The sequence below is a fragment of the Bubalus kerabau genome, chromosome 13 (genome assembly GCF_029407905.1).
Source record: "Bubalus kerabau isolate K-KA32 ecotype Philippines breed swamp buffalo chromosome 13, PCC_UOA_SB_1v2, whole genome shotgun sequence".
Taxonomy (NCBI): Eukaryota; Metazoa; Chordata; class Mammalia; order Artiodactyla; family Bovidae; genus Bubalus; species Bubalus kerabau.
The window spans coordinates 30715190-30741345 of NC_073636.1; the positions used below are offsets into that span (position 1 = coordinate 30715190).

Below are 26156 nucleotides of genomic sequence, written 5' to 3' on the forward strand. Positions count from 1 at the left end.
AAGCTGGTTTTAGAAAAGGCAGAGGAACCAGAGATCAAATTGCCAACATCCGCTGGATCATGGAAAAAGCAAGAGAGTTCCAGAAAAACATCTATTTCTGCTTTACTGACTATGCCAAAGTCTTTGACTGTGTAGATCACAATAAACTGTGGAAAATTCTGAAAGAGATGGGAATACCAGACTACCTGATCTGCCTCTTGAGAAATTTGTATGAAGGTCAGGAAGCAACAGTTAGAACTGGACATGGAACAACAGACTGGTTCCAAATAGGAAAAGGAGTACGTCAAGGCTGTATATTGTCACCCTGCATATTTAACTTATATGCAGAGTACATCTTGAGAAATGCTGGGCTGGAAGAAGCACAAGCTGGAATCAAGATTGCCTGGAGAAATATCAATAACCTCAGATATGCAGATGACACCACCCTTATGGCAGAAAGTGAAGAGGAACTCAAAAGCCTCTTGATGAAAGTGAAAGAGGGGAGTGAAAAAGTTGGCTTAAGGCTCAACACTGAGAAAACGAAGATCATGGCATCCGGTCCCATCACTTCATGGGAAATAGATGGGGAAACAGTGGAAACAGTGTCAGACTTTATTTTGGGGGGCTCCAAAATACTGCAGATGGTGACTGCAGCCATGAAATTAAAAGACGCTTACTCCTTGGAAGGAAACTTATGACCAACCTAGATAGCATATTCAAAAGCAGAAACATTACTTTGCCAACAAAGGTCCGTCTAGTCAAGGCTATGGTTTTTCCTGTGGTCATGTATGGATGTATGAGTTGGACTGTGAAGAAGGCTGAGCGCCGAAGAATTGATGCTTTTAAAGTGTGGTGTTGGAGAAGACTCTTGAGAGTCCCTTGGACTGCAAGGAGATCCAACCAGTCCATTCTGAAGGAGATCAGCCCTGGGCTTTCTTTGGAAGGAATGATGCTAAAGCTGAAACTCCAGTACTTTGGCCACCTCATGTGAAGAGTTGACTCATTGGAAAAGACTCTGATGCTGGGAGGGATTGGGGGCTGGAGGAGAAGAGGACGACAGAGGATGAGATGGCTGGATGGCATCACTGACTCGATTGACTTGAGTCTGGGTGAACTCCAGGAGTTGGTGATGGACAGGGACGCCTGGCGTGCTGCGATTGATGGGGTCGCAAAGAGTCGGACACGACTAGCGACTGAACTGAACTGAACAAGTGTTGGCAAAGATGTGGAGAACTGGGAACCCTTGTTTACTGCTGGTAGGAATGTAAAATGGTATAGCTGCTGGGAAGCAGCTTGGCATTTCCCCAAAAATTAAAACATAAAACTGCCATATAACCCAGCAATTCCAGTTCTAGATTGAAACCAAATTCCCAAAAGAATTGAGAACAGGGACTCAAACAGGTCCTTGTGTAGCAATGTTCACTACAGTACTATTCACCGTAACCCCAGGCAGAAACAAACCACACATCCACTGACGAGTGGACACACTGTGTGACATGCACACAGTGGAGGATCATTCTTTCAGAAGAGGGGCTGAAGCGCTGAGACAGGCCAAAATAAGGATAAGCCTTAAGACACAAAAGGAGATATGCTGTATGATTCATTTATATGAAATATCCAGTACAGGGAAATTCATCGAGACCGAAAGCAAACTGGTGGTTGCCAGGATTCCAGGCAGGAAGAATAGGGAGTAACTGCTAAATAGATCTGGGGTTTTACCTCAGGGTGATGAATATGTTTTAGTACTAGATACAGGTGATGGCTACACAATATTGTGAAATGTGCCAAATATGGTTAATTTTGTTACATGAATTTTACCTCAATTAAAAAATATCTATTTTGAAAATAAGTGGGAGAGAGACTGTTAATGAAAAGGGAGGAGGACTGAGATTTTTATAAAGGGTCCCAGGGAAGGCCTCACTAAGAAACGGACACTTGAATCCTGATCTGAAGTATAGAGTTACATACCAAGGTCACAGGTGTGAGGCCTTGTACTAAGGCCATAGAGTCCCCCACCAAGGTCATCTCCCAGAACTGACTGAGCCCCATAGCAACCATTGCCATGAGTCCTCGCAGCCTTACCAGCCAGTTCCCTGGTAAAAATGCCCACTCAAGTACTCACCCTATAGCACCCTAACCAATCACCTAATGACACCCTTTCAGCAAGAATTTTGTCTTGAGGCTACAGAAACTGACTACTAACCCACGAAAGGGGTCGGCTCTCTCTTGACAGGCCCACAGTTCTAAGTCAGCTCTCCCTGGTCTGCCAGGTGGTCAGCCCGCTGTGCTCACAGTGCCCTCATTATCTCAGCTCTTTGTTCTTAATAATAAAGTCACTCCCTTCTGAAATGCTCCATGTCTGGAGATTCTTTTCCAACCTGCGCTCGGACTGCCATGCACGACATGAAGGTAGGGAGGAATCCTTGATACAGACGTCCACTCCAAGATCCTAAAGGCAAGAGCAGGGGTGGAGCGCTTGCTTCCCGTTGGAGGTACAGGAAAAGCCACTGTGGCCAAGCAAGACAGGAGGGGAGAGGAGCAAGAAACACGCTTATAGGGCAATGGGGAGTTTGATGAGCCAAGGGAGGGCCGAGGGGGTCACTCTAAGGACACTGGCTTTTACTCTTAGTGAAAAGGGAGCCAATGACATGAAGTTACTCCATTTAACGGGCTCATTCTATTGCTGAATTGAGAAGCTATTAAGCTCCATGAAGGGCAACTGCATGCTCGTCAGTTAGGAAGCTACTGCCACGACCTAGGGCAGAGCATTCTCCAATCTGTCTTTCAGTTCTTTCAGAAAGTTTTCGGTTTCTCTTCTGTCCTTCAAATGTCCTTTCCTCACGGCTTCCATAGTTTTATGGAGTTCATCATAAATTCTCTTATGGTTCTTGGTTTTTTGCAATTTTCTTTTGATGCCTTCATTGTCCTACACTGTCTCTAATCTTTTGAGCTCCTTTTCCCTATTTGTTCTGATTTCTGTTTTTCACATTAACATTTCTCAAATGTCTCATGATCCTTGGTGGTCTTTTAATATGTGAGAGACTAAAGAGCACTGTCTGTGTGGGCAGGCCTTGTAAACCTCACTGTGGGGTTATTTTGGCTGGGCCGTTTCACTGCAATATCTTGACCTTGTCAATGTAGCCAAAGAAAAATAAATGGCCTTAACCATGAGTAGCTGGCATTTGACAAGCGCAAAGCTGTGGCGTTTTCTGAGGGTCTACGGTCTATTAAAAACACACATCTCATTAGACTTCTCACTCCTCACCTATCTCAATCTATCACCAAGTTCTGTCAACTCAGAAATAAATCTCTCAAATTTACATACAGTTGATCCTTGAACAGTGCAGGGGTTGGGGACACAGACCCTCAGCACAGTCAAAAACTCACAGGAAACTTAAAATTGGCCCTGTGTATTCACAGTTCCTCCGTATCTGTGGTTCTGTATCCACAGATTCAACCAACTGGAGATCCACCCAACCAGAAATTGTGTAGTATTTACCAATGAAAGAAAATCTATGTAAAATCAGTTCAAATCCATGTTGTTCAAAGGTCAGCTGTACTTCTATCCATGTCTACCGTTGTTACCTTGGATCAAACTACCCTTTGCTCACCAGGAAGACTACAGGAGTCTTGTTTATCTAATCCCTAGGATACCCTTCAATGTCTGCTTTCTACAGTTAGCCAGAGTGATTTTTTTCAAAATGTACTTTTAGTCCTGTTCCCTTCCTATCTCTCCCTCAAACTACTCCCAACACCAATTTTTAAACTCTAGTGGCTGCCCTTACTCTTAGAAGAGAGTGCACAGGTTGTCTACCTTTGCAGCTTCCTCCTGCCCCGACCTCCAAGTCTCAGGGCTCCCCTTCTCTTTCAGCTGTTCGCACCACAGTCCTTTCTTCTGCAGTGATTTGCTTGCTCCAACTATTTTCCTTGTGGGAACTGCTTTTTTTCCCTCTCCCTGTAGCTTAATTTTACTGACGCCTCAGGGCTCATTTTCAACATCAATTCCTCAAGGAGACATCCCTAATCTTCCTCTAATCCACCTTTAGAGACCTGTGCTTTGTCAGCACCCATCACAGCTTTAATTTTTTAAGTGTGACTCTTTGATTAATGCCTCCTGCATGAGAATGCACACATCCATAACAGGCGCCCAATCTGCTTTTTCCTCACCACTGTATTCACAGCACCTGGCATAATGCCAGGCACGTAGTAACTAAACCCTGTAAATATGTAAGAAATGGGTACATACATAAATGAAGAGAACTGCAACTATAATCACTTCCAGTGTAGAAGTCACATGAGAAAGTCTATTGCTTTTCAAAAGCATTTTATTGGGTTGGCCAAAAAATTCATTTGGGTTTCCTGTAACAGCTTATGGAAAAGCCTAACAAACTTTCTGGCCAATCCAACACAATGCCAAATTACAGACTGCCTTTAAAATCATGACCTTAAAACATGCTTTTTAAATAATATTTCATCATAATCAGTACAAAGAAGTCAGCGTTCACAAAATACTTTTCCTGACCAACACACGAGTTTTGTAGAAAAAGGTATCAATATTCTCTTTAAGTTTTGGGGGAGGGAGACAGAGGGGAAATTGTGTTATTTCAGGTCAGGAACATACGAGTGAGTAAACCTACCAAAAACACATCAAAAACAATAACAAAAATAAATTCACTGCCAAAATCACTTACTCAGATATATAAATAACCAAGAAAGTATGACCGGATAACAGATCTTATTGTAATGTAAAAACCAACAGTTTACAATATTATCTAAATGGCAAACACTACATGAATAAAATTTTGAAAAATTTAAATTTGGACCCAGTAAATATTATCAAGTATTATTAATACTGGGCTTCCCTGGTGGCTCAGATGGTAAAGAATCTACCTATAATACAGGAGACTTAGGTTCGTTCCATCCCTGGGTTGGGAAGATCCCCTGGAAGAGGGCATGGTAACCCACTCCAGTATTCTTGCCTGGAGAATCCCCATGGACAGAGGAGCTGGCGGGCTGCAGTCCATGGGGTTGCAAGGAGTCGGACACGACAGAGACTGAACACATTATGAATATCATTTACCATTTACATGTTCTTCCAGCTTTGTAACAGTTTATTTCAAAGGGAAAAATTCTTTACATATAACTTTTTAAAGATACCATGTGCAAGCAATCCAAATTCAATTGCTCTAAAATTCACTGAAAAAGAAGTACCCATGCTTTTAAGAGGCTTCAGAGTCAGTCATGAAAAAACATTTTTAGAAGATATAAATGTCACTGGAACCTAAATGTGGAAAATTTGTGCAAAGGCTTTTTTCATGAAACTAATGAATTCCCTATACTTTGATGGACAGGGAAGCCTGGAGTGCTGCAGTCCATGAGGTCGCAGAGAGTCGGACACGACTGAGAGACTAAACTACACAAAGGTAAGTGTCAAAACAATTAGCACAAAATTTAATTAAGAGTTCTAAAAGAGAGATAAGGTATTAGAAATATACAAATTTTATAATTTATAACAGTAGAAGAACCTAAAATCTTAACATAAACTTCTATAATCACTTTAAATTTACGTGCACTTTCCTATTAGGATTATTAGTAGCTTTGAGGATGTATATAAATGAAGACAGATTTAAAAACCTTGATTGGACTTCACTGGTGGTGCAGTGGTTAAGAATCCACCTGCCAATGCAGGGGACATGGGTTGAATCCCTGATCCAGGAAGATCCCACATGCTGTGGGGCAACTAAGCCTGTGCTCTAGAGCCCGGGCTCCACAACAAGAGAAGCCACTGCAATCAAAAGCTGGCATACCCCAATGAAGGGTGACCCCAACTCATCCCAACTAGAAAAAGCCAACATGCAGAAACGAAGACCCAACGCAGCCAAAAACAAACATTTAAAAATCTTGACTGATTTCCAGTGTACACTGAGTGTGTTTTGAGGCCTACATACAACTGGTGTTGTAGGGGTCTTTGCTTTTTCTCTATATATGTACCTCATGGGTCCAATTCAACTTTTCACTGCATGTGGCTGAGGTCTGTGGATAAGAAAATCAATGAAGAGTCCCTGCCCCACACAAAGCTCACTACTGACCAGGAGCCATGTGACAAAAGGCGTGAGGGGAACAACTGTGCATCTTGGGAACAACGAAGGGAACTTCATTGGCAACAATGAAGCAAACCAGGACAGGTAGGGGGTAGTGTGTATTTCACAGAAAGGCGCGTACTCCCACGACACTCTCGACATACCTGATATCAATGCTTGAAAACAGAATGTCTGCACTGTTACATACATAGCTCAACCGACACTGTTGCTTGTATTAATCTCCCATGAAATCTTTTCTGCTGTTTTGACAACAAAATCATTTCTTAAATATCACTCATAAAATTTAAGATTTAAAATAGTTTTATCTTCAAGGTTCTACTGTAGGACCTTGGTCCTACAGGAAACTCTGAAGGTCCATAGGAAACTCTGCTCAATGCTATGCGGCAGCCTGGATGGGAGGGGAGTTTGGGGGAGAATGGATACATGTATATGTAAAGCTGAGTCCCTTTGCTGTGCCCCTGAAACTATCACAACATTGTTAATCAGCTATATACTCCAATACAAAATAAAAAGTTAAAATTAAAAAAACATTTTATCTGTCTTTTATATTTCATAGAATTTAATAGTTTTCCTAACGCTAAAGAATAGGGCTGTGATAAAAATAATTAATAATTGGCTTGAAAACACATTTCTGTATATGAACTGGAACTGATTTCCTTTTCTGGAAATTTATAACACTTGACACTAAAATTAGTCAAATGATGAAATCTTCAGTCAGGGAATTAGGTGTTTAGTTTCTGTAGGTTACATTTGCTTTTAACTTCTTCCTCTCTACTTCAGGAGGGAAATGAACAGCAAAAGCTGTCAGATGAAATACAACAAATCAGTAAGGTCTGTACTTTTCAATTGTATTTATAGCTTTCCCTGTAAGGAAAGGTTAAGCCTGTATCTGCCACTAAACCCACTTGCTGGATGTCCGCCAGCACAATAAAAGTAAATACAGTAATAAATAATGAAATAGAGCCACTAAACCTAGCACTGTCAGTTTAGTCTTTAGTACAATGTATGTAATTCATACTTCTTACAACAGACACAAATAAAGAACACTAACAAGCATAAGCTGAAAGAGCATGCTGAGTAATCAGCAAAGTGCAACAGGATTAAGAAACATCAGAAATAGAATTATTTATTTTCTCCCTTTAGGCCAACATCTAGCACGTCTACGCAGGCATACCAGAATAATGAAAAAGGCGATGATGATGATGATGATGACAGCTAAGATTTACTGGGCATTTAACATGTACTAGGTTCTGCTAAATGTTTTATATTTAAGCCTGACAACAATCCTAAGAACAAGATCCTATTACTAAACCCTATTTTAAAGACATGGGCGAAGAGGCTGAGCCATGTTAGAAGTGCCAAGGCTGGGATGCTAACAAAGGCTTCTGAATTCAAAGCTCTAAACCAGTCAATTGTGGGAAGAGAAAGATTATAAAGCCTTGGATTTAGCAACACTTTTCTGGGGGCAAAAATTTTAAACACATTCAAATGTATTTAACCTAGTTCGATATTGCTATACTATATATACTAAAACTGTGGAAATATTCCATCCTAAAAGAGCAACTGACTTCTAAATCATTGAACTATTAATAAATTTCAAAATATTTTCCTAGATGTTGTAACTAAAACTATTTTATATCACGTAAATTAGATTTTTATCCTCTAGAAAACAGTAACTCAAAACATTTAATTTCAATTATTTTCACCATAACAGTGATTTCTGAAAAAAATCAGAAGTCAAACTTGTAAAGTTGGTAAAGATAAAGAAATTATAACTAAATCATGACAGACTTGACTGAAATGATTCCAAAACTAGAGCAGGACAATCGTATAAGCAGTATGATCCTTTAGTATTGCTTTTTTAGATTTTGAAACAATCCACTGAACTCGGTATAATGATTCAAACTAAATATGGACGTAATATTACCTGTTTGCCTGATGTCAAACTTAAAAACAACAACAAAGAGATCCTGCAAAGCATACCTTGGCAAAAAATACGGTCAGGTGAGTTTCACTGCCAACAATCCAAATAGGGAATTTTGGAGATTTCAAGTAAGAGCCAACCTAGAACAAAGGTAGTAAAATAAGTAAATGAAAATTTTATATTGCCTGTTAAATATTTACCAACAAATGCTTGACGCATCACTAAAGTGCCTAATTCATATTTAAATGGAATAATGGATTGTGCCAGAATGCCTTACCCATAAAGGTCAAATGCTAAATGTAAAAATGAGTGTTATAAAAACTGTCAGGGCAAAGCTTATACTGCATCTTTCCACTAGAATAATAATAATACAGATTTAACACAGCAAAAAAGAAATTAGTGTAACCCTAAGAAACATTCTCATGTTTCACTGAAAATCTTAGATAAAATGGCCACTTCTAGGAATTTCAGCTTGGTACTTCAAACTCTAAAACTATAAATCTGATGATAATTACTTTATCAGGAAAATAATCATAAATTAACAAGTGAGTAGCTACATGAATAAACAAGAGAAAAAGCCTTAAGAACATCCTGTCTTCAAAGAACTTAGAGCAATATAATAGTCTCTCTAAAGCAAAATACATACTTCCATCTAGGAATAGTAAAGAATCCTTCACTTGATTCTTTATGGCAGGAAGTAAGTTCAAAGTTACACAATATTAATTATCTCTAAAATATATTAAAAAGTTATAGCCTGCCTCCAAGGTTACACACTTAACATATAAAAACAATAGCACCAAAAATTTAAGGGTATCATTTTTGTGTGACAGAGAAAAGGCAAGCTTAAAATTCAACAGGCAAAAAACTGACTTGTGAAATCTGACCATGTTCACATCAGTCACTCACACTGTCAGATGGACAAGGACTCTGAAAAACAAGTAACCTTACCAATTACATTTGCTGAGTTTTCTTTTCTCACACAGACCCTCACCCGCCCCCCAACCCCCACTGGAGCTGGGAAATCCCAAGTGGCTACTTGTAGCGGTTAGTCAGGGTCAACTATTCATCACTAAGCAGCCAAAAGCCTCACCATGGTGTCCTGCTTTCAACCACCTTTGAAATTTATTGTGACCATTAGGAGGGCAGTGGGATAGTAAAACTATCTTTTGACCTGTGATGAGACATGAGCTAGATGTGCTAATCGCAATGAACAACCAGTAGAGGAGGAAGGGTGATCTGAGGACAACAGAGAAGATAACAGTAAAAGGAAAAGGAGAAGACAAAGCTTATCAGAGATTCAGAATTGAGGGGTTTTAGAGGTTTTCGGCCAAGTCTGTCCATTCTACATAAGGAAACCGGAAGATACACAGGATCAGGGCCTGGTCTGAATTCAAACAGCTAACTAGCAGAGAGTCAGAATTAAAACTCATGTTTTCTGACACATAATGTGGCAGCTCTCCATTACATCATTCTACCTCTTGTGATGCAAAGTTTAGACATCGTTTAATTCCTCTTCTAGAAAAAGTGGGCATGTAGCAGTGTACGTAGGCCTGTGTGTGTGTTTAGTTAAGGTAGAAGTAAAAAAAAATGAGGATAAAATTATGTACAGTGGGATCAAAGGGTAAATGAGTGCTGAACTCACGCAGTGTTTTATAATAATAAAAATAAATAAATCGAAAGGCCATAAATAGTGCAACCACTTTGGAAAACAGTTTGCCAGTTCCTCCAAAAATTATGCAGGTACCATGTGATCAAGTAATTTCATTCCTGGGTACACACCCAAGAGAAATAGAACCATGTCCACAAAACACTAATGTTCACAGTAGTATTATACATTATTATGTTAAAATTATATATTATGTTCATAGCACTATTATTCATGAGTCAAAAATCAGAAACAATCTAAATGTCCATCTACTACTAAAGAGAAAAACAAAATTGATATAAATTGGTAAATCATACAAAAGAATATTATTTGGTCATAAAAAAGAAATTAAGTACTAATACACAGGAATGAACAATGGAAACATTATGCTAAGTGAAAGAAGAAGCCAGACGGGAAAGGCCACATACTGTTCAATTCCATTTAGACGAACTATCCAGAAGAGGCAAAGCTTCAGAGACAAAAAGGCACCAGGGGCTGGCAAGGAATGAGAAGTGACAGCTAAAGGGTGTAGAGGATCTTCTTGGAGTGAGGAAATATATTGAAACTAGATAGTGGTCATGATGGCAGAGGCTTGTGAATACACAAAAAACCCCACTGAATTATATACTTTAAAATGGTGAATTGTACGGCATCGGAGTTCTGTATCTATTTTTTTTTTTAAATGCATACCCCAAAGCACTCAGAGTCAACCTTTCATCTCAGTACACTCTCAGAGACACATGCACACAGGAGCTGGAGATAGTGAGAAAGAGAGCCAGAGAGCCCATGAGAGAGACTGTTTCCTTTGTCTTAATGAATGCATATGATAAAAATAATATGAACTTGATCATTTTAGCTCTAAAGGGCAATTTGCTACACTATCAAAGAAAAGGAAAATGTTCAGACTCACAAAATCCATTAACAACACAATTATTTCCTTACTGCTGTTTCTCTAAATGTTTGATAAAAAGTATATAATTCCAAGTATATATGTATTTTCAGAAGGACAGCTATAATTATATACAGATGAGCACCACAGTGTTAAGAGTTTTATTTTTCTTCTTTTTTAAATGCTTGTCTTCACTTAGTTTCGAGGTCCTCACTAGGGGTTGGTCAGCTTCCTTTAAAAAAGGCAGCTGATGAAGTCCAAACCTCCCTGATATGTCTCCCACACTCTAGGCCACCATGCATGGCCCTAATCGCCCTGGAGCCCGGTACCAGACAACAAGGGATGACTCCCAAGCCCCAGAGCCCACTGAATCTATTCAAACCAGCCAGCCCACAGCAGGGCCAGGCATGGGTTGCACGGCCCCCCAGTCAACTCCACACCAGTTCCCATAAGGAAGCTGCTCCTCAGGGCTGCAGCCTACTGGTGCCTTGTCCACAGGTCTCCTTCTCTCCCTGGCCCTGTCTTGGAGCTTTCTCTTGTTTAGAGCTGTAAGTAACAGAAGTGTTCTGCCTTTATCTATCTGGGCATCTGTGTGCTGTATCCTACCATAAGAAATATCTTTAAACCCTAGAAAACACCACAATTACTGCTAGAACACTAGACCGGTAATACTAGGGTAGTACTAAGGCAGTAATACTGGGGTTACAGGAGACTATACAGCAGCTAATGACTTCCCACTATGATCTTAGGCAGAAAACAAATATTCCTCTGTTCTACCTAACAGTTAAAGAAAAGCAAATGCGCATATTTAGAAGAGCTCACCATTCTGGTGAGCATCTAATATGTACCCAGAAAGGCAATGTGACTGTTTTCATAGAGTTAATATTCCATTAAGGACAATAGAAAAATTCAATATTAAAAAAAAAAAAAAAGGTAACTAAGCCAACAAAAAAAGGTCATTACAAAGTGATTATTCCTACAAAATAACATGAAAAAGAGTCAGTGGGAAATGGTCCAGGAAAAGGCCTTTGAGGTACCATCTGAATTAGGGCTTGGAGAGAGGAGTGATCCATTCAGCTGGAGTATTCCAGGCAGAAATGAAAGAAGTATAAAGATTCATCAGGTAAGGGCTTGTTGTCTGTTGTTTAGTCGCTAAGTCATGACTGACTCTCTGCGATCCTGTGGACTGTAGCCCACCTAGGTCCCTCTGTCCATGGGATTTCCCGGCAAGAAAACTGGAGTGGGTTGCCATTTCTTTCTCCAGGAGATCTTCCCAACCCAGGGAAGGTAAGGGCTTGGCACGTATGAGGAGTTGACAGGAGACAGCGTGGCTGGAGAACAGAGAATCCAGACCATCAGGGCCTTAAGGCCACAGGGTGAAGATTTCAGAACATATCACCTTCACTCTCTATCCTCCTGCAAAACACACACTGCATACTTTTTAGAAAACAGCTTCACTGAAATATCTTTGACATACAAAAACTAAACATATTTAAGGTGGACAACTTGATGTTTTGATACATGTATATACTGTAAAAAGAGCACCACAATCAAGCTAATTAACACCCATTATCTCTATCTGGTCACCATTTTTTTATGTGCATACACAGTCACACTTTTTGGAGTATGAATGGTTGTTTGTGGGTGTGTTGGGGAGGAGACACAGCTTTATTCCCTGGTCGCTAGACTGCCTCAGAATAGCGCTTGTGTAATTAAAGTCACTAAAAATGTAAGAGTTACTACTGTTTGACAGTACAATTACTATTAATGAATAAAGGCAGGATGAAATCATTTGATCATCATGTCCGTATCATCCCTGTGCAAGTGTTGTCATGAAAGACGAATGTTGTCTAGTAAAAAAGAAAGGAAATAGAGGAAGGAGAGGAAGGGAGGGGAGGGGAGGGGAGGGAGGATGAGGAAGACGAGGAAGGCAGGCAGGCAGGAAGGAAAGGACTGTTACTGTTACTAAAAATAATCACCACCATTAGAACCACTGCTATGGAACCACCATTCTAAACCGGAAAAGAATAGATCTACTTCTTTTTCCAAAATCAGAACATCTTATTAAATGCAAATCATTAATGACTTAAACTCCATTTAAAACTATTTGGAATATCCATAGTAATTTCAGATTATGCAGGAAAGTGATGAGATAAGTATCAAAAAATGAGAGCTTCATGGCAGCTCCTAATCCTAGCACATGTGTTAAGAGTTTAATGCTGTGAAATGCTTGGGTCTTTCTTTAGTGTGAAATTATTTTTCAGATGAAATAGACAAAAGTTAGAATTTCAGGCATTTAGCAAATTGTTTTACGATGCCTGACAAAATATTACCAGTTGTTTCAGTGAAACATACTGTTAGTATGGAAGATCAAATAGGACATTCTCTCCCCTCAGTTTATCAAAAACTTTATTTATATTCAACAACGGATATCTGTTTTCATAAATTATTTCAAAGTGGGTTCTGCCTCTGACCCTCAAAAGGAATGAGCCTAAAAAAAAAGGAAACTCAGCATGATCGGCCAGCTTAACTCCATCCTTGATAAGCCTGTCAGTAAAGAAAGGGTGATGAAAAAGGAATTGAGAGTATACACTATCAGCAGTAAACTAAAATATGCTGTCATAGGAGAAAAATGCTCTCTGTAACAGTGGACAAGTGAATAAAAACCATTCAAAGGACCTTAAAAATCAACTTACCTTACAGTATCTTAGAGCTTCCATGAGTGTTAAGAATCCTACAGCAGCTTGTTCATGTATACCAAGAAGTTCTGCAACAAAAAAGTCAGCAATGCATTAGCATACAGATCTGAAAAGCACTTCAATATAAATACATATGTACACATACATATATATGTTCTACACCAAAACTTTTACTTTTACCCAAAATTGTACTTTAAAAGTCTAGCATATATTTACTGTTAAGAGTTCACATCAAGTCATCATGATAGTCCTATTCATTATAAAATACCAATACATTAGCTAATAGAGCCTTTGTATGTACATTAAATATTTATAAAACTTTATATTCAATGTTAACTTTTGATAGACATTTGATACCATCCCTTTCTCCTCTAAATAAACACAAGCAGCAGCTTAAGACTGGGGAAATAATGAAGAACAGAACACAGTACCTGCTTTACAAAGGCTGGTGTTAGTCACTTAGTCGTGTCTGACTCTTTGCAACCCCATGGGATAGTAGTGTAGTCCGCTAGGCTCCTCTGTCCATGGGATTCTCCAGGCAAGAATCTGGAGTGGGTAGCCATTCCCTTCTCCAGGGGATCTTCTAACCCAGGGATCGAACCCAGGCCTCCTGCATCGCAGGCAGACTCTTTACCCACTGAGCTACGAGGGAAACCCTTACAAAGGCTAAGAGCTTATCAAAGGAGACAGATGAGAAAACTTGTGCTCTTTTGTTTAGATGAACACACACATCTTACAGTGGTGTTAAGGGCATCTGTTTATTGTGTTAGGGTCAGTCAGTCAGTTCAGTCGCTCAGTCGTGTCCGGCTCTTTGCGACCCTATGAATCGCAGCATGCCAGGCCTCCCTGTCCATCACCAACTCTCAGAGTTCACTCAAACTCACATCCATCGAGTCAGTGGTGCCATCCAGCCATCTCATCCTCTGTCGTCCCCTTCTCCTCCTGCCCCCAATCCCTCCCAGCATCAGAGTCTTTTCCAATGAGTCAACTCTTCGCATGAGGTGGCCAAAGTACTGGACTTTCAGCTTTAGCATCATTCCTTCCAAAGAAAGCCCAGGGCTGATCTCCTTCAGAATGGACTGGTTGGATCTCCTTGCAGTCCAAGGGACTCTCAAGAGTCTTCTCCAACACCACAGTTCAAATGCATCAATTCCTCGGCACTCAGCTTTCTTCACAGTCCAACTCTCACATCCATACATGACCACTGGAAAAACCATAGCCTTGACTAGACAGACCTTTGTTGGCAAAGTAATGTCTCTGCTTTTCAATATGCTATCTAGGTTGCTCATAACTTTTCTTCCAAGGAGTAAGCATCTTTTAATTTCATGGCTGCAGTCACCATCTGCAGTGATTTTGGAGCCTCAAAAAATAAAGTCTGACACTGTTTCCCCATCTATTTCCCATGAAGTGATGGGACCAGATGCAGGTGGATGCAATTGTTAATATCTGAGTTGTATCCTGAAGGATATGTAGGAATTTTCCAGGCCAAGAAGAGGATAAGAGGAAAATTTAAAGAGAAGAAATGGCAAAGAAGTATGAAAAATCAATGTATTCAAGGGGTGAAAAATTTGTCAAAGCTTCCTTAAAGGTTTCTAGCCTGGGGAACCTGATAAATGGTGACTGACTGAGAGAGAGAATAAAGAATTAGGTTCTAAAGTGGTATGAAGAGAGAACATGAGTTTGGTTTTAGACAAGTAGAACTGAGTGACCTTGAGGACTTCTAGAGAGAGATGGGTACATTACTAGAAGTAAGGTTCAGGAACACGGAAAAACAGGTCAGAACTGGATACAAAGCTTTAGGGAATCACCAGCATGATCATGGAAATGGATAAGAAAGAGCAGAAAAAGCACAGAAAATGAAATGACAGACTATTCCATATCAGAAATGTAACTGTAATGGTAATAAATTCTTTTCATACACTACAGCTTTCAGCTAAAGTACATTAAGTATCAGGATAATAGTAACTTGGGTAACAGTAATTTGTAATAGTAATTTGGGACCATACATATTTCTAAAAATAATCTTTTTTCTAGTTAAAAATTATGTCCACTATAAACACAACATATATATAACTCTACATCCTTTTTACTATTTGGTTATGTATCGTCCATTTTCCTGTAGAATATCATGTTTTTATCAATTAATGTAATAATATCAACTTATTTGCTTTGTTGTAAATATTTGACTATGTATCCTTAAGCACAACATCTAGATGTGTAAACCAAGAATCAGTTGTTTAAGCTTTAATTTTTGTAAATTCAAAATTAATAGAAGACATGTATACACATAGTTTGTATTTTTCACTAGCTTCTTACAGGCACAGAGGAGACACAGCTACAGTTCCCAAGTTTTGCTTAGAATTCTCAGGGATGTCTAAGTTCCTTTTAGACTTATTTCTCTGTCTTAATTTTTAACAACCTCAAAAACAGTGATTATTATTTTCTTATAAACCAAATAAGCAATAGCTTTTTTGGATTCTCAATAATGTTTAATAGTGTAAAGGTCATGAGATCAAGAAATCGGAAAATCGTTGGCATAGCATTCAGATCAAAAAGAGAAAGTGAGGGTTAGCAACCCAGATAGGAAGAGATGGTACCCCATAGCCTTTCAAATTTTTTCTTCCTCTTCATTCTGAAAATTAAGGAGCACTAAATATTCTCAAGTTCAAATAATACATGTTAAGAAACTGTTTCACGTTTTAATTTCTAAAATCAGTTACCACCACCTAGTGTTATGACTTGATTACTACATCATCTGTTTCCTTACAGATGTCTGGAATACTATATTTATAATATCATGCTATTAAATATACCAAATCAGCTTTCAAAACTCTTGAATAATGAATTATTCAGATGCAGTCAGTAATCACATGTTTAGCCATGTTGTTCGAATGGTAATATTTTTAAAATGTATCATTCCTATGTACTTAAAATTTTTATCTTATTTTGATAGCTAAAGTGCATCATTAATATTATTGTACAAAGTTATAATTACAGGGAAGACATACTATTCTCACATATTAAAATTTAAAGAATTTAGTTACACTAACTACACTTTTCTCACTAAGTCTCCAAGAAATCTGTTTAAGTTTGCAGAAAATTCTAATAATTCTGTCATTATATTTCAGAACTTTCTCTTGTTTTTAGCCTAACAATTAAGACTAAACATGATTAAGTATCTATCCACCTTTGTGTTCAGTCAGTCAGACTGTATCAAATTGTAGTTTCATATATTCATGAGTTTGCTTCTCTATACCCTTCTCTGCTCCCAACTATCACTTCGCACTACTGTCAGGGTGTCTAAAGAAGTCCTTCTTAGGCCTTTCAAACTTGATACTGACTTGGAAAGCACATACTTGCACTATATTTATTTAACAAACACCCTGAGGGCCAGTATTGAAAAGAACAATGTTAAGCACAGTGTCGGAATACAAAGGCATCACCAGGACTATGAAGACAAATAAGAAACTCGCTGAAAACTATGTATCTAATGAGGGGTTAACACCTAAAACATACAAGGAATTCCTAAAACTCACTGTTTTAAAAAAAAAAAAAAAAAAAGTAACTCCCCAAACCAAACAAATTGCTGAACAAAAAAATCTGGGCTAAAGACTTAGACATTTCTCTAAAGAATACATACAAATGGCCAACAGTATATGAAAAGATGCTGAATATCAACACCCCCAATCATCACAGAGGAGGAAATCAAAACCACAATGTTAGGATAAACATTCTCAAAATCAGAAAAGATAAGTAAGTGTTGGGGAGGATATGTAGAATCCTTGTTCACTGTTGGTGGGAATCTAACATGAAAAACAGGATGCAGGTTCCCCCCCAAAATTAAAAATAGAACCACTGTATGATCCGCAATGGCACCCTACTCCAGTACTCTTGCCTGGAAAATCCCATGGATGGAGGAACCTGGTGGGCTGCAGCCCATGGGGTCGCTAACAGTAGGACATGACTGAGTGACTTCACTTTCACTTTTCACTTTCATGCATTGGAGAAGGAAATGGCAACCCCCTCCAGTATTCTTGCCTAGAGAATCCCAGGGACGGGGGAACCTGGTGGGCTGCCGTCTATGGGGTCACACAGAGTCGGACATGACTGAAGTGACTGAGCGCAGCATGATCCATCAGTTCCACCTCTGTGTATTTAATTGAAAAGAGTGAAATGAGGATCTCAAAGAGATATCCACATTCCCATGTTCATTGCAGCACTGTTCACAACAGCTGAGAAACAGACAACCTAAATGTCTAGCAACAAATGAATGAAGAAAAGCGTGCAACATCCATACAAAGGATTACCATTCAGACTTACAAAAGAAGGAAATCTTATCGTATGTGCACATACATGAACCTTGAGGACCTTAGGCTAACTGACGTACGCCAGTCATAGAAGGAGAAACACTGCATGATTCTACTGAGATGAGGTATCTAAAACAAACTCAGAAGCAGAAAGTAGAATGGTGCTGATAGGAGCTAGAGGAGGAGGAAATGCGGAGAGGCTATTCTACAGAGAGAAGTTTCAGTTATATAAGACAAATAAGATTTGCTGTACAATCTCATACCTATAAATAATACCATACTCTAAAAATTCGTTGCAAGGGTAGATCTCATGTTAAATGTTCTTACTACAATTTAAAAAAAGTCAAATTCCCCACCCCCCAAAAAAAAACTCAACAGTAGGTGACAATGTAGAATGTGGTAAGTATGATGAAGGCAAAATGCTCAGAGACCAGACAGATGACCAGCAGCTGTGGGACTCAGGGGACTCCTGGAGACAGCACAAGCAGTGGCAGCTGAAGGACTGGCCAAGCAGAGACGGGAGGGATAGAGGTCTTCAGGCACAAGGAGCAGCATACATAAAGAAATGAAAGTAAGTAGCATGATTCTGTTCAAGCGTCGATAAGTTCATGAAGGCTGAAAATATACGCTGGGCTGAAACTATGTAAGGTCACTGCGTAAGTAAAGAATCTACACACAATGGAGTATTACTCAGCCATAGAAATGAATGAAACTGTACCATTTGCAGAGACGTGGATGGAACCAAAGACTGTCATACACAGTGAAGTCAGTCAGAAGAAGAAAAACATCATATAGTAATGCATATATGTGGAATCCAGAAAAATGGTACACCTGTGTCTTATCTGAAAGCAGAACTAGAGACACAGAAGTAGAGAACAAATTTATGGTTACCACGGGGGGGATGAATTGAGAGATTGGGATAGGCATATATACACTACTATGCGTAAAATAGATAACTAATTTAATAAGAACCTACTGTATAGCAAAGGGAACTCTGCTTGATGCTCTGTGGTGATCTAAATGAGAAGGAAATCTAAAAAACAGGGGATACATGTATATGTACAGCTGATTATCATATAGCAGAAACTAACATCACTGTAAAGCAACTATACTCCAATAAAAATTTAAAAAAGAATCTATAGTTTAAAAATGGAGGGGGGAAGGCTTTTTTAATAATGCTAGAATACCTAAAATTTGAAAAAATACCAAAAAAGGCTTGGTTCATCTCACTTACAGGTAAGGGTACATGCACTTTGAGCCATGAACTTTGTGAAATCTACTTTTGAAGTGAAGAGCTTTTTAAAAACCCACTAACTGGTTGTTCCATTCCTGAGAAGTCAGGTTGCTTACAGAGTTGGCATCTAGCCAGGGTTTGCCAATTTCAGCCAATAAGAATACAATATGCCCAGTTATATTTAAATTTCAGATACAAAATAAAAATTTTCAGTATAAGTATACGCCAAATACTAAACAAGACATACTTCCACTAAAAAGAATTGCTTATTTGAAATTCAGATTTAACTGGGAGCTCTGCATTTTATCTGGGGGGGGTGTGTGTGTGTGTGTCCCCAGTATCTAGGGGGGTGTGTGTGTGTGTGTCCCCCTCAGCAGTGTCCAACTCTTTGTGACCCCATGGACTGTAGCCTGCCAGACATCTCTGGAAATTCTCCAGGCAAGAATACTGCAGTCGCTTGCCCCTTCTCCAGGGGATCTTACTGATCCAGGGATCGAATCTAGGTCTTCTGCATTGCAAGCAGATTCTTTACCATCTGAGCCACTAGGGAAGTTAGAATTGGGATATTAGATAATCCTTTGGGAAGAAAATAAAAAGGTACATCTCTATCTCATACCACTCATAAATAAATAAAATCCAGATGGATTAACAGGATAAACATTAAAAAGAAATAAAGCCCACCAAAGCATTTGAAGAAAATACTAGGCAGTGCTAGCTTTAACTTTGGGGTGGGAGAAACACAGAATAGATACACAGAAAAAAATGTAAAAAAAAAAAACAACAAACCCAGAAGCCCTAAAAGAGATCAAATGATTTAATTTCATCAAAAACGAAAGCTCTGGTATATAAAAGGTAGCAGTGGCAAAGTTAAAGAAGACAGAAATGGCTGAGAGAAAGTATCTACAACACAGATTTAATACATAAAGAACTAAGAATTTATAAAGTACCCCTAGAAATTATAAGTAAAATAACCTCTCCTTCTAAAATGCCAAAAGACAGACAATTCCCAGAAAAAGAAAACACTAAAAGTTGACAAACATATGAAAAGATGATTAGGTGCAGGTTCACTAGGAATCAGAGAAATGTGACTCAAAATAGGCTACCAAGTGTCAATAAACTGACTGACAAAAATATTAAAGAGTTAAAGTTCAAAAAAAAAAAAAAAAAAAGAGTTAAAGTTCTGAGTGCTGGTTAGGATGTAGAGAAACAGGAACTACACACTGCAAGCGTAAGTTTATACTCTTCTAGTCGATAAAGCAAATTTCCAAAGGTAATTTGGCATATGAACGTTTAACGGGTATTCCTCAAAAGGTTAAATAAACACACAGTTATCATATGACCCAGGATTTTCACTCCTGGGTAGATGCTAAAGAAGAATAAAAACATCTTCTCACTAACATTTGTACATGTTACTAACATGGCCAAGTGGAAACAAACCATATGTCCATCAACTGATGAATGAAAAAAGAAAATGAGAAAATGTGGTATAAGCTATACAATGAAATATTTTTCAGTAAAATGGAGTGAAGTGCTGGTTCATGCCAAAATATGGATGAACCTTGAAAATACTACACTAAGTGAAATAAACTGGTACAGAAGTTTAGATATTACATGATTCTATTAAATGTCCAGAATAGGCCAATCAACAGAAATAGAAAGCAGATTAATGGTGGCTGAGGGGAAGTGACTACTTATGGGTTTAAGGGTTCTTTTATGATACATATGTTTTGAAACTGATATGGTGACGACTGCACAACTCAAGAACATATTAAAAACCAGTGACTTATACATTTTAAATGGCAGATGTGTAAATTATGTGAATTTTATCTCAATACATCTATTAGTTAAAAAAAAGAAAAAGAATAGAAGCCTAACTGTAATCTTTATTGGTTGGATCCACTCTAAATAATTCTATGTAACCTCATCTCAGCTCTTAATTCTGATTGCACATTTACACATTCCTTTCATAATCCATCTTTACACTCCTTCTTAAAGCAGTGGATGTAAACTCTTTCTCCTTTACATGCCTCTAACTTTGTCCATTCATTGTCAGTGGACAAATTCAAACTCTCAAAAGTTCTCCCAATTTAAATATTTGATACCTCAAAATGCCTTTTTCTTTTTCTTTTCTCAATACATTCTTTCTTCTTGTTTTAGAAGAACTGTGTATCTTTCCAACGTCACTGTTACTATCAACTCCATTTACTATCTCTTCTCTTAAAAGCAGTTTTCCTCCTAACAGACAATTTAGGAGACTTCTATGCTTTAAAACAAAACTGGTGTATACCATCTCTTGGTCTTATGACCAGGCAATGAACTCCTCACTTTCCACCCTTTCACCAGCAAAATGTCCTTGCCTGCATTCCTAAAATATTTATTCCTTATGCTATGGATTCTATCTCAATTGCTCTTTTAAGGGAAAGCCCTCATTAACTGCTAAATTCATAGCCTATTCTTAGTCCTCATTCTCCTTGATTGAGAAATTCAGCATGGCTCATTCACTTAACTCTGTATCACAATAAAAAAAAAAAATCTTTGGATAAAATTTTCAATCTCTGCTTCTCTCTATAAATGAGGCAAAAAATTACCTCTTAGGGCTACTGTGAAATTAAATAAAATGAAATTCTTCTATATCGTCTTATATATTTATTTTCACACTGAAAACTCTGTTCAGATCAGATCAGATCAGTCGCTCAGTCGTGTCTGACTCTTGGCGACCCCATGAATCGCAGCACGCCAGGCCTCCCTGTCCATCACCAACTCCCAGAGTTCGCCGAGACTCACGTCCATCAAGTCAGCGATGCCATCCAGCCATCTCATCCTCTGTCGTCCCCTTCTCCTCCTGCCCCCAATCCCTCCCAGCATCAGAGTCTTCTCCATTGAGTCAACTCTTCCCATGAGGTGGCCAAAGTACTGGAGTTTCAGCTTTAGCATCATTCCTTCCAAAGAAAGCCCAGGGCTGATCTCCTTCAGAATGGACTGGTTGGATCTCCTTGCAGTCCAAGGGACTCGCAAGAGTCTTCTCCAACACCACACTTCAAAAGCATCAATTCTTCGGCGCTCAGCCTTCTTCACAGTCCAACTCTCACATCCATACATGACCACAGGAAAAACCATAGCCTTGACTAGACGAACCTTTGTTGGCAAAGTAATAGGCTGTCTATCATGATGATTAATTATGCTGGTTGTAAGGGAACCAGACAACTGTGGTTTAAACTCCAGCTTGTTTGCATGAAATAAGATACTTAATTTGGTGCCTTAGTTTCCTTTATTCTATGACCTTCATAGAGTAGTTTTAAGAAAAGAAGTGAATAAAATAGGAGAAAAGAAGACAGTCACTAAATATTAAGAACAGAGGCTGGCATTGCTAAGATGATGCTTGTCACTGCTGGATAATGGGCTTTCTGTTGTTATTGTTCTTTATTTATTTACTTGGCTGTGCCAGGTCTTAGCTGTGGCACACAGGATCAGCATTCTTAATAACTGTCAACAGTTGTTTAAAGAAAATGAAATACCTGAGGACAAGAATTGTTCTCTGCTACCAAAACAGTGACTTAAAGCTGACTTCCTATGATGTTTCTTGCACTTATTCATTCACTCAATAAACTTCATTTGAAAACCTATTGGTTATTTGTACCTTACTCTCATCTGTCTAGTTCACAGCTGAATTCTACAGATTCTACTTTCCCAGAGGCTCTTTCACAGAGGCAGGGGTCGAGCAGAAGAACATGCTATGGTGGACTGAGCACAGGCCTGGGCTGTGGTCAGAAGCCGTGGACGCCTGCTGCTAGACATGGGGTGAATTACAAATCACCTAAGCCTCGGTTTTCTTAACTATAAATTGAGGTTGAGAAGATACACATCCAAAACATATTGCTTGGCACAAAGTACATAATCCTAGCGGCTCTCTTTCTCTTCCTTTGCCACACCTATTTCATCTTGTTACTTCCCACCCATTGACTACCTGTTCTAGTTTGTGACCTGTCATCCCATCCCATTCCTATGCATACAAGCTGACAGGTTCAAGTTCTTATTTTGTCTTATGTTACTGTTCTGCTTAAATGCCTTCAATGACTCTCTTCCTAACACTTGACAACTAAGGTTTAAACTTCTCAGTATCAAGATCCTCTGGTTTCTTACCCAACCTTATATTTATGATCTTTTCTGTCTTCTTCACAGTCAATGCTTTTATCTCCTCAGATCTGGCTGTACATTCTAATTATGTACAGGTAATTTTTAAATTATCATGTCCAGACCCCACTACCTAGAAATTCTAATTTGTTTATTCGTTCTCAGCTGGGGCCTGAGCACTGACTTACTCTTAAGCTTCCTAAGTGACAACACATAGTCGGGATTAAGATACACTGCTCTAATCAGACTGGTCTGTCTCCCTGTCTCTAGAAACAAACCTGTTATTTTTCCCTCTCTCTCATTCCATGTGGCCTCATTAAAATGGCCACTCCTACTTAATGGCTCCCCACTCATCCCAAGGCAAACACTGTAGGAAAGGTTTCCTCCTGTCCTTGAACTTCTATCATACTTTACTTCAACTTGTGTTCATTTTGCCTTGCATTATTATTACCTGTGTGCATGTTCTTGTTTTCCTCTTTTGAGGAAAGGCCAAGTATTCCCATGAGCTGGTTGAGGCATTTTAGAAATTTTATCTTAATCTTCATAATCTAACATTTCTTTAAGGAAGGTATTACCTCCCTGAGTTATAAATAAGGAAACTGCAGACAAGAGAAGTAAAGCAGCTTGCCTAAGAATGTGCAAAACTAGTAATTCTTTAATTATAATTTTTCTTTGTATATTACATATATCACAATCTCCCCCCATGTTGTCAGACAGAAAAATATCCAATAAATGCTGGATGAATGTATGGATTTTCATTTTAATTTTGGTGAATCAAAACAGATTCAACCTTAAGTCAACATTCATAACAATTAAGGGAGAATGCAAGAAATATACCATGTCTATTTTCGGAAAATTTTCCAAGATAATATTTTAAAGTCTTTAGTTTTGATATTTAAACTATACTTTTAAAAAAAAACACTGCAAGACAATAGCTTTAAAAGCTAGTATTTCAAGGAACAGAAAAGGATGAATTAGTACGTATCAACAACCCAAACTGGATAGCTGACCAATATCCTGTAAGTATTGGGTTGGCCAAAAAGTTTTTCAGAAGATGTAATGGAAAAACCCAAATGAACTTTTTGGCCAACCCATATATAGCATGAAGAAAAGCCTATGGAAGACTTGAGAATCTGACATGCCTTTGACTAGCTGGGTTGAATACTTTCAGCTCTCAATCAGAATAAGGGCTCAAAATCAGGATGGGCTCAATTACAAAAATATAGAGCAAGTTCACCTCACTACTTTTTTGGTCAGTGAATTTTACTGTTTGAACTTTGACCTTTACCAGAAATCACCTAAACTAGGTTCTCATATTCACCTCATCACTGAGATAATTTTGTATACATTAGCTAATGTAGGATGGAAGGGTACCTCTTAGATTTCCTAAATAGTTAAGTGAAAGGTTGGATGGTGTAAAGGTGCTTTTCAATTTTGAAATTCATTCATTTTTATTGATTTTTCCCCCTAATATTGTCTTCTTTCATGTTTCTATTAACTCCATGTATTTCTAAAATTTGAGAAAATTTAAGATCAAGATTCATTCATTTAAATGGGAACAGAAAGCAGTAACTATTATTTTCTCAGTCGTAATATTTGCTTCTGTAATTTGTTGACAGTTTTATCCAATTTTAGGAGAAAAATTAAACTTCCCTGTGAACTATAGGAGTCATGATGATTTCTGTTCTATATTACACACATCAAGTATTACATACTTGAGAGTCTGACATGCCTTTAACTGGCAGGATTGAATACGTGGTAGCTATTCAATGTATGTTGAAAGAACAAATAAATGAATTCAGACTGACCAAGTAACAATAAGCTACAGGGAATCTTGTTCAGAGCTGTATATCAGCTCTCCTTAACTAGATGGATCGGCCAAAGGTGCTTGACTTCAACGTTCCTGGCAACATATGAAGGTATACAAAAGAAATAATTGAGACCAGAGATGGAGGTGATGGTGGTTTAAAATTCTCAGACAACCTTAAATTTACCCAGCATTTTAAAGGAAATTACAAACCTTAAAAGTAATACAGGAAAAAAACCACTAGACTCTTACAGTCAATACTTCAAATCACGATACTCATAATTTTTCAATTTTAAGCAAAATTAAATAGTGTTCTCAACTTACAGACAGATATCACTAGATAAGTACAAACTTTACATATATATACATTTTAACTTTACATATATACAAAGATCTATTACTTTTTCTAAGCAAGTTAGTCCTATAATCCTAATTTTATATTAGAGAGAGCTAAAGGCTTAAGTAACTTGACTCAAGTCATATACTTGTGATTTGAACCCAAGTTTGTCAGCCTCCAGAGTCTATGCTCTTCATGTTATAGTGCTGTGAAAACTGTAAGGGATTCCTCTATACTAAAGCATTTATCTTAACCTCTAAGTAACACAGAACCATTAAACAGATGAATCAACAATCAACTGTATGTTAGTGGAATACTCATCATAAACAAAATAAACACAATAAAGAATAAATACACTTACTCATTCCTGAGCATTCTCTATCACCATCCCATACATTAGAAACAGCGTGTCCTGTCAGCAGGAGGTTAATTAAACTTTGGCTATTAATAAAGATTAAAAAGTAATTAAAAAGTATGAACATACTAATTTTCAAAACAAATTATTCTTATGATAAAGCATAAAATCATGACTTTTTACATTAAATTATGTTGTTTAAAAAGCAGAAAGACCTTACAGCCCTCATTTTATACACAACCTTGCTAAATGTATCACTTCCTGTGTTACCACAATGGCATTCGTTGTTCTATATAATCATATAAATTTAACAACTTTATTTAAGACATCACATTTAAATAGATTAAAAAAATGATACTTAGACTGCTAATTTATTTATAATCACCTTAAAAATACATATATAATTTTTATTATTTTGTGTTTGATGCAAGACATGTGAATTTAACCTCTGGGGCAGAAAGATCTAAAGGAAATATGTTTTGGAGTGAGTTAACAACCAGTCATTGTGTCATCAATTTTTAGCATAAATAGCTATAAAAAGCTTGAGAGGCAGGGTTTTCTCAGAGAAAAATAAAGAAAAAAAAAATCTCCCCGCAAACAGGGAAAGCATTCACAAATACACATGGGTGTACTTATTTCTAAGTTAAAGTGAGCAAATTTCACCTACTAGAAAATTTCATGAATGTGCTATCAAGCAAAATTTGTTAAAATAGTCCCACTGTCATCCTAAAAGAAACTATTTGCTACA

At 38.0% G+C, this 26156-nt stretch overlaps 1 protein-coding gene across 3 annotated transcripts in view; it reads right to left on the reverse strand.

Annotated features, from left to right (window-relative positions):
- MINDY3 (MINDY lysine 48 deubiquitinase 3) overlaps window positions 1-26156 on the reverse strand; it is an 83713-nt gene that overhangs the window by 31939 nt on the left and 25618 nt on the right. For all 3 annotated transcript variants that reach the window (XM_055543894.1, XM_055543892.1, XM_055543893.1), the window contains 3 exons: window positions 25415-25494; window positions 13235-13305; window positions 8064-8144 (listed from right to left, as the gene is read on the reverse strand). In XM_055543894.1, coding sequence (XP_055399869.1) covers window positions 8064-8144; window positions 13235-13305; window positions 25415-25494 — 232 coding nt within the window. The remainder of the gene's footprint in view (window positions 1-8063; window positions 8145-13234; window positions 13306-25414; window positions 25495-26156) is intronic.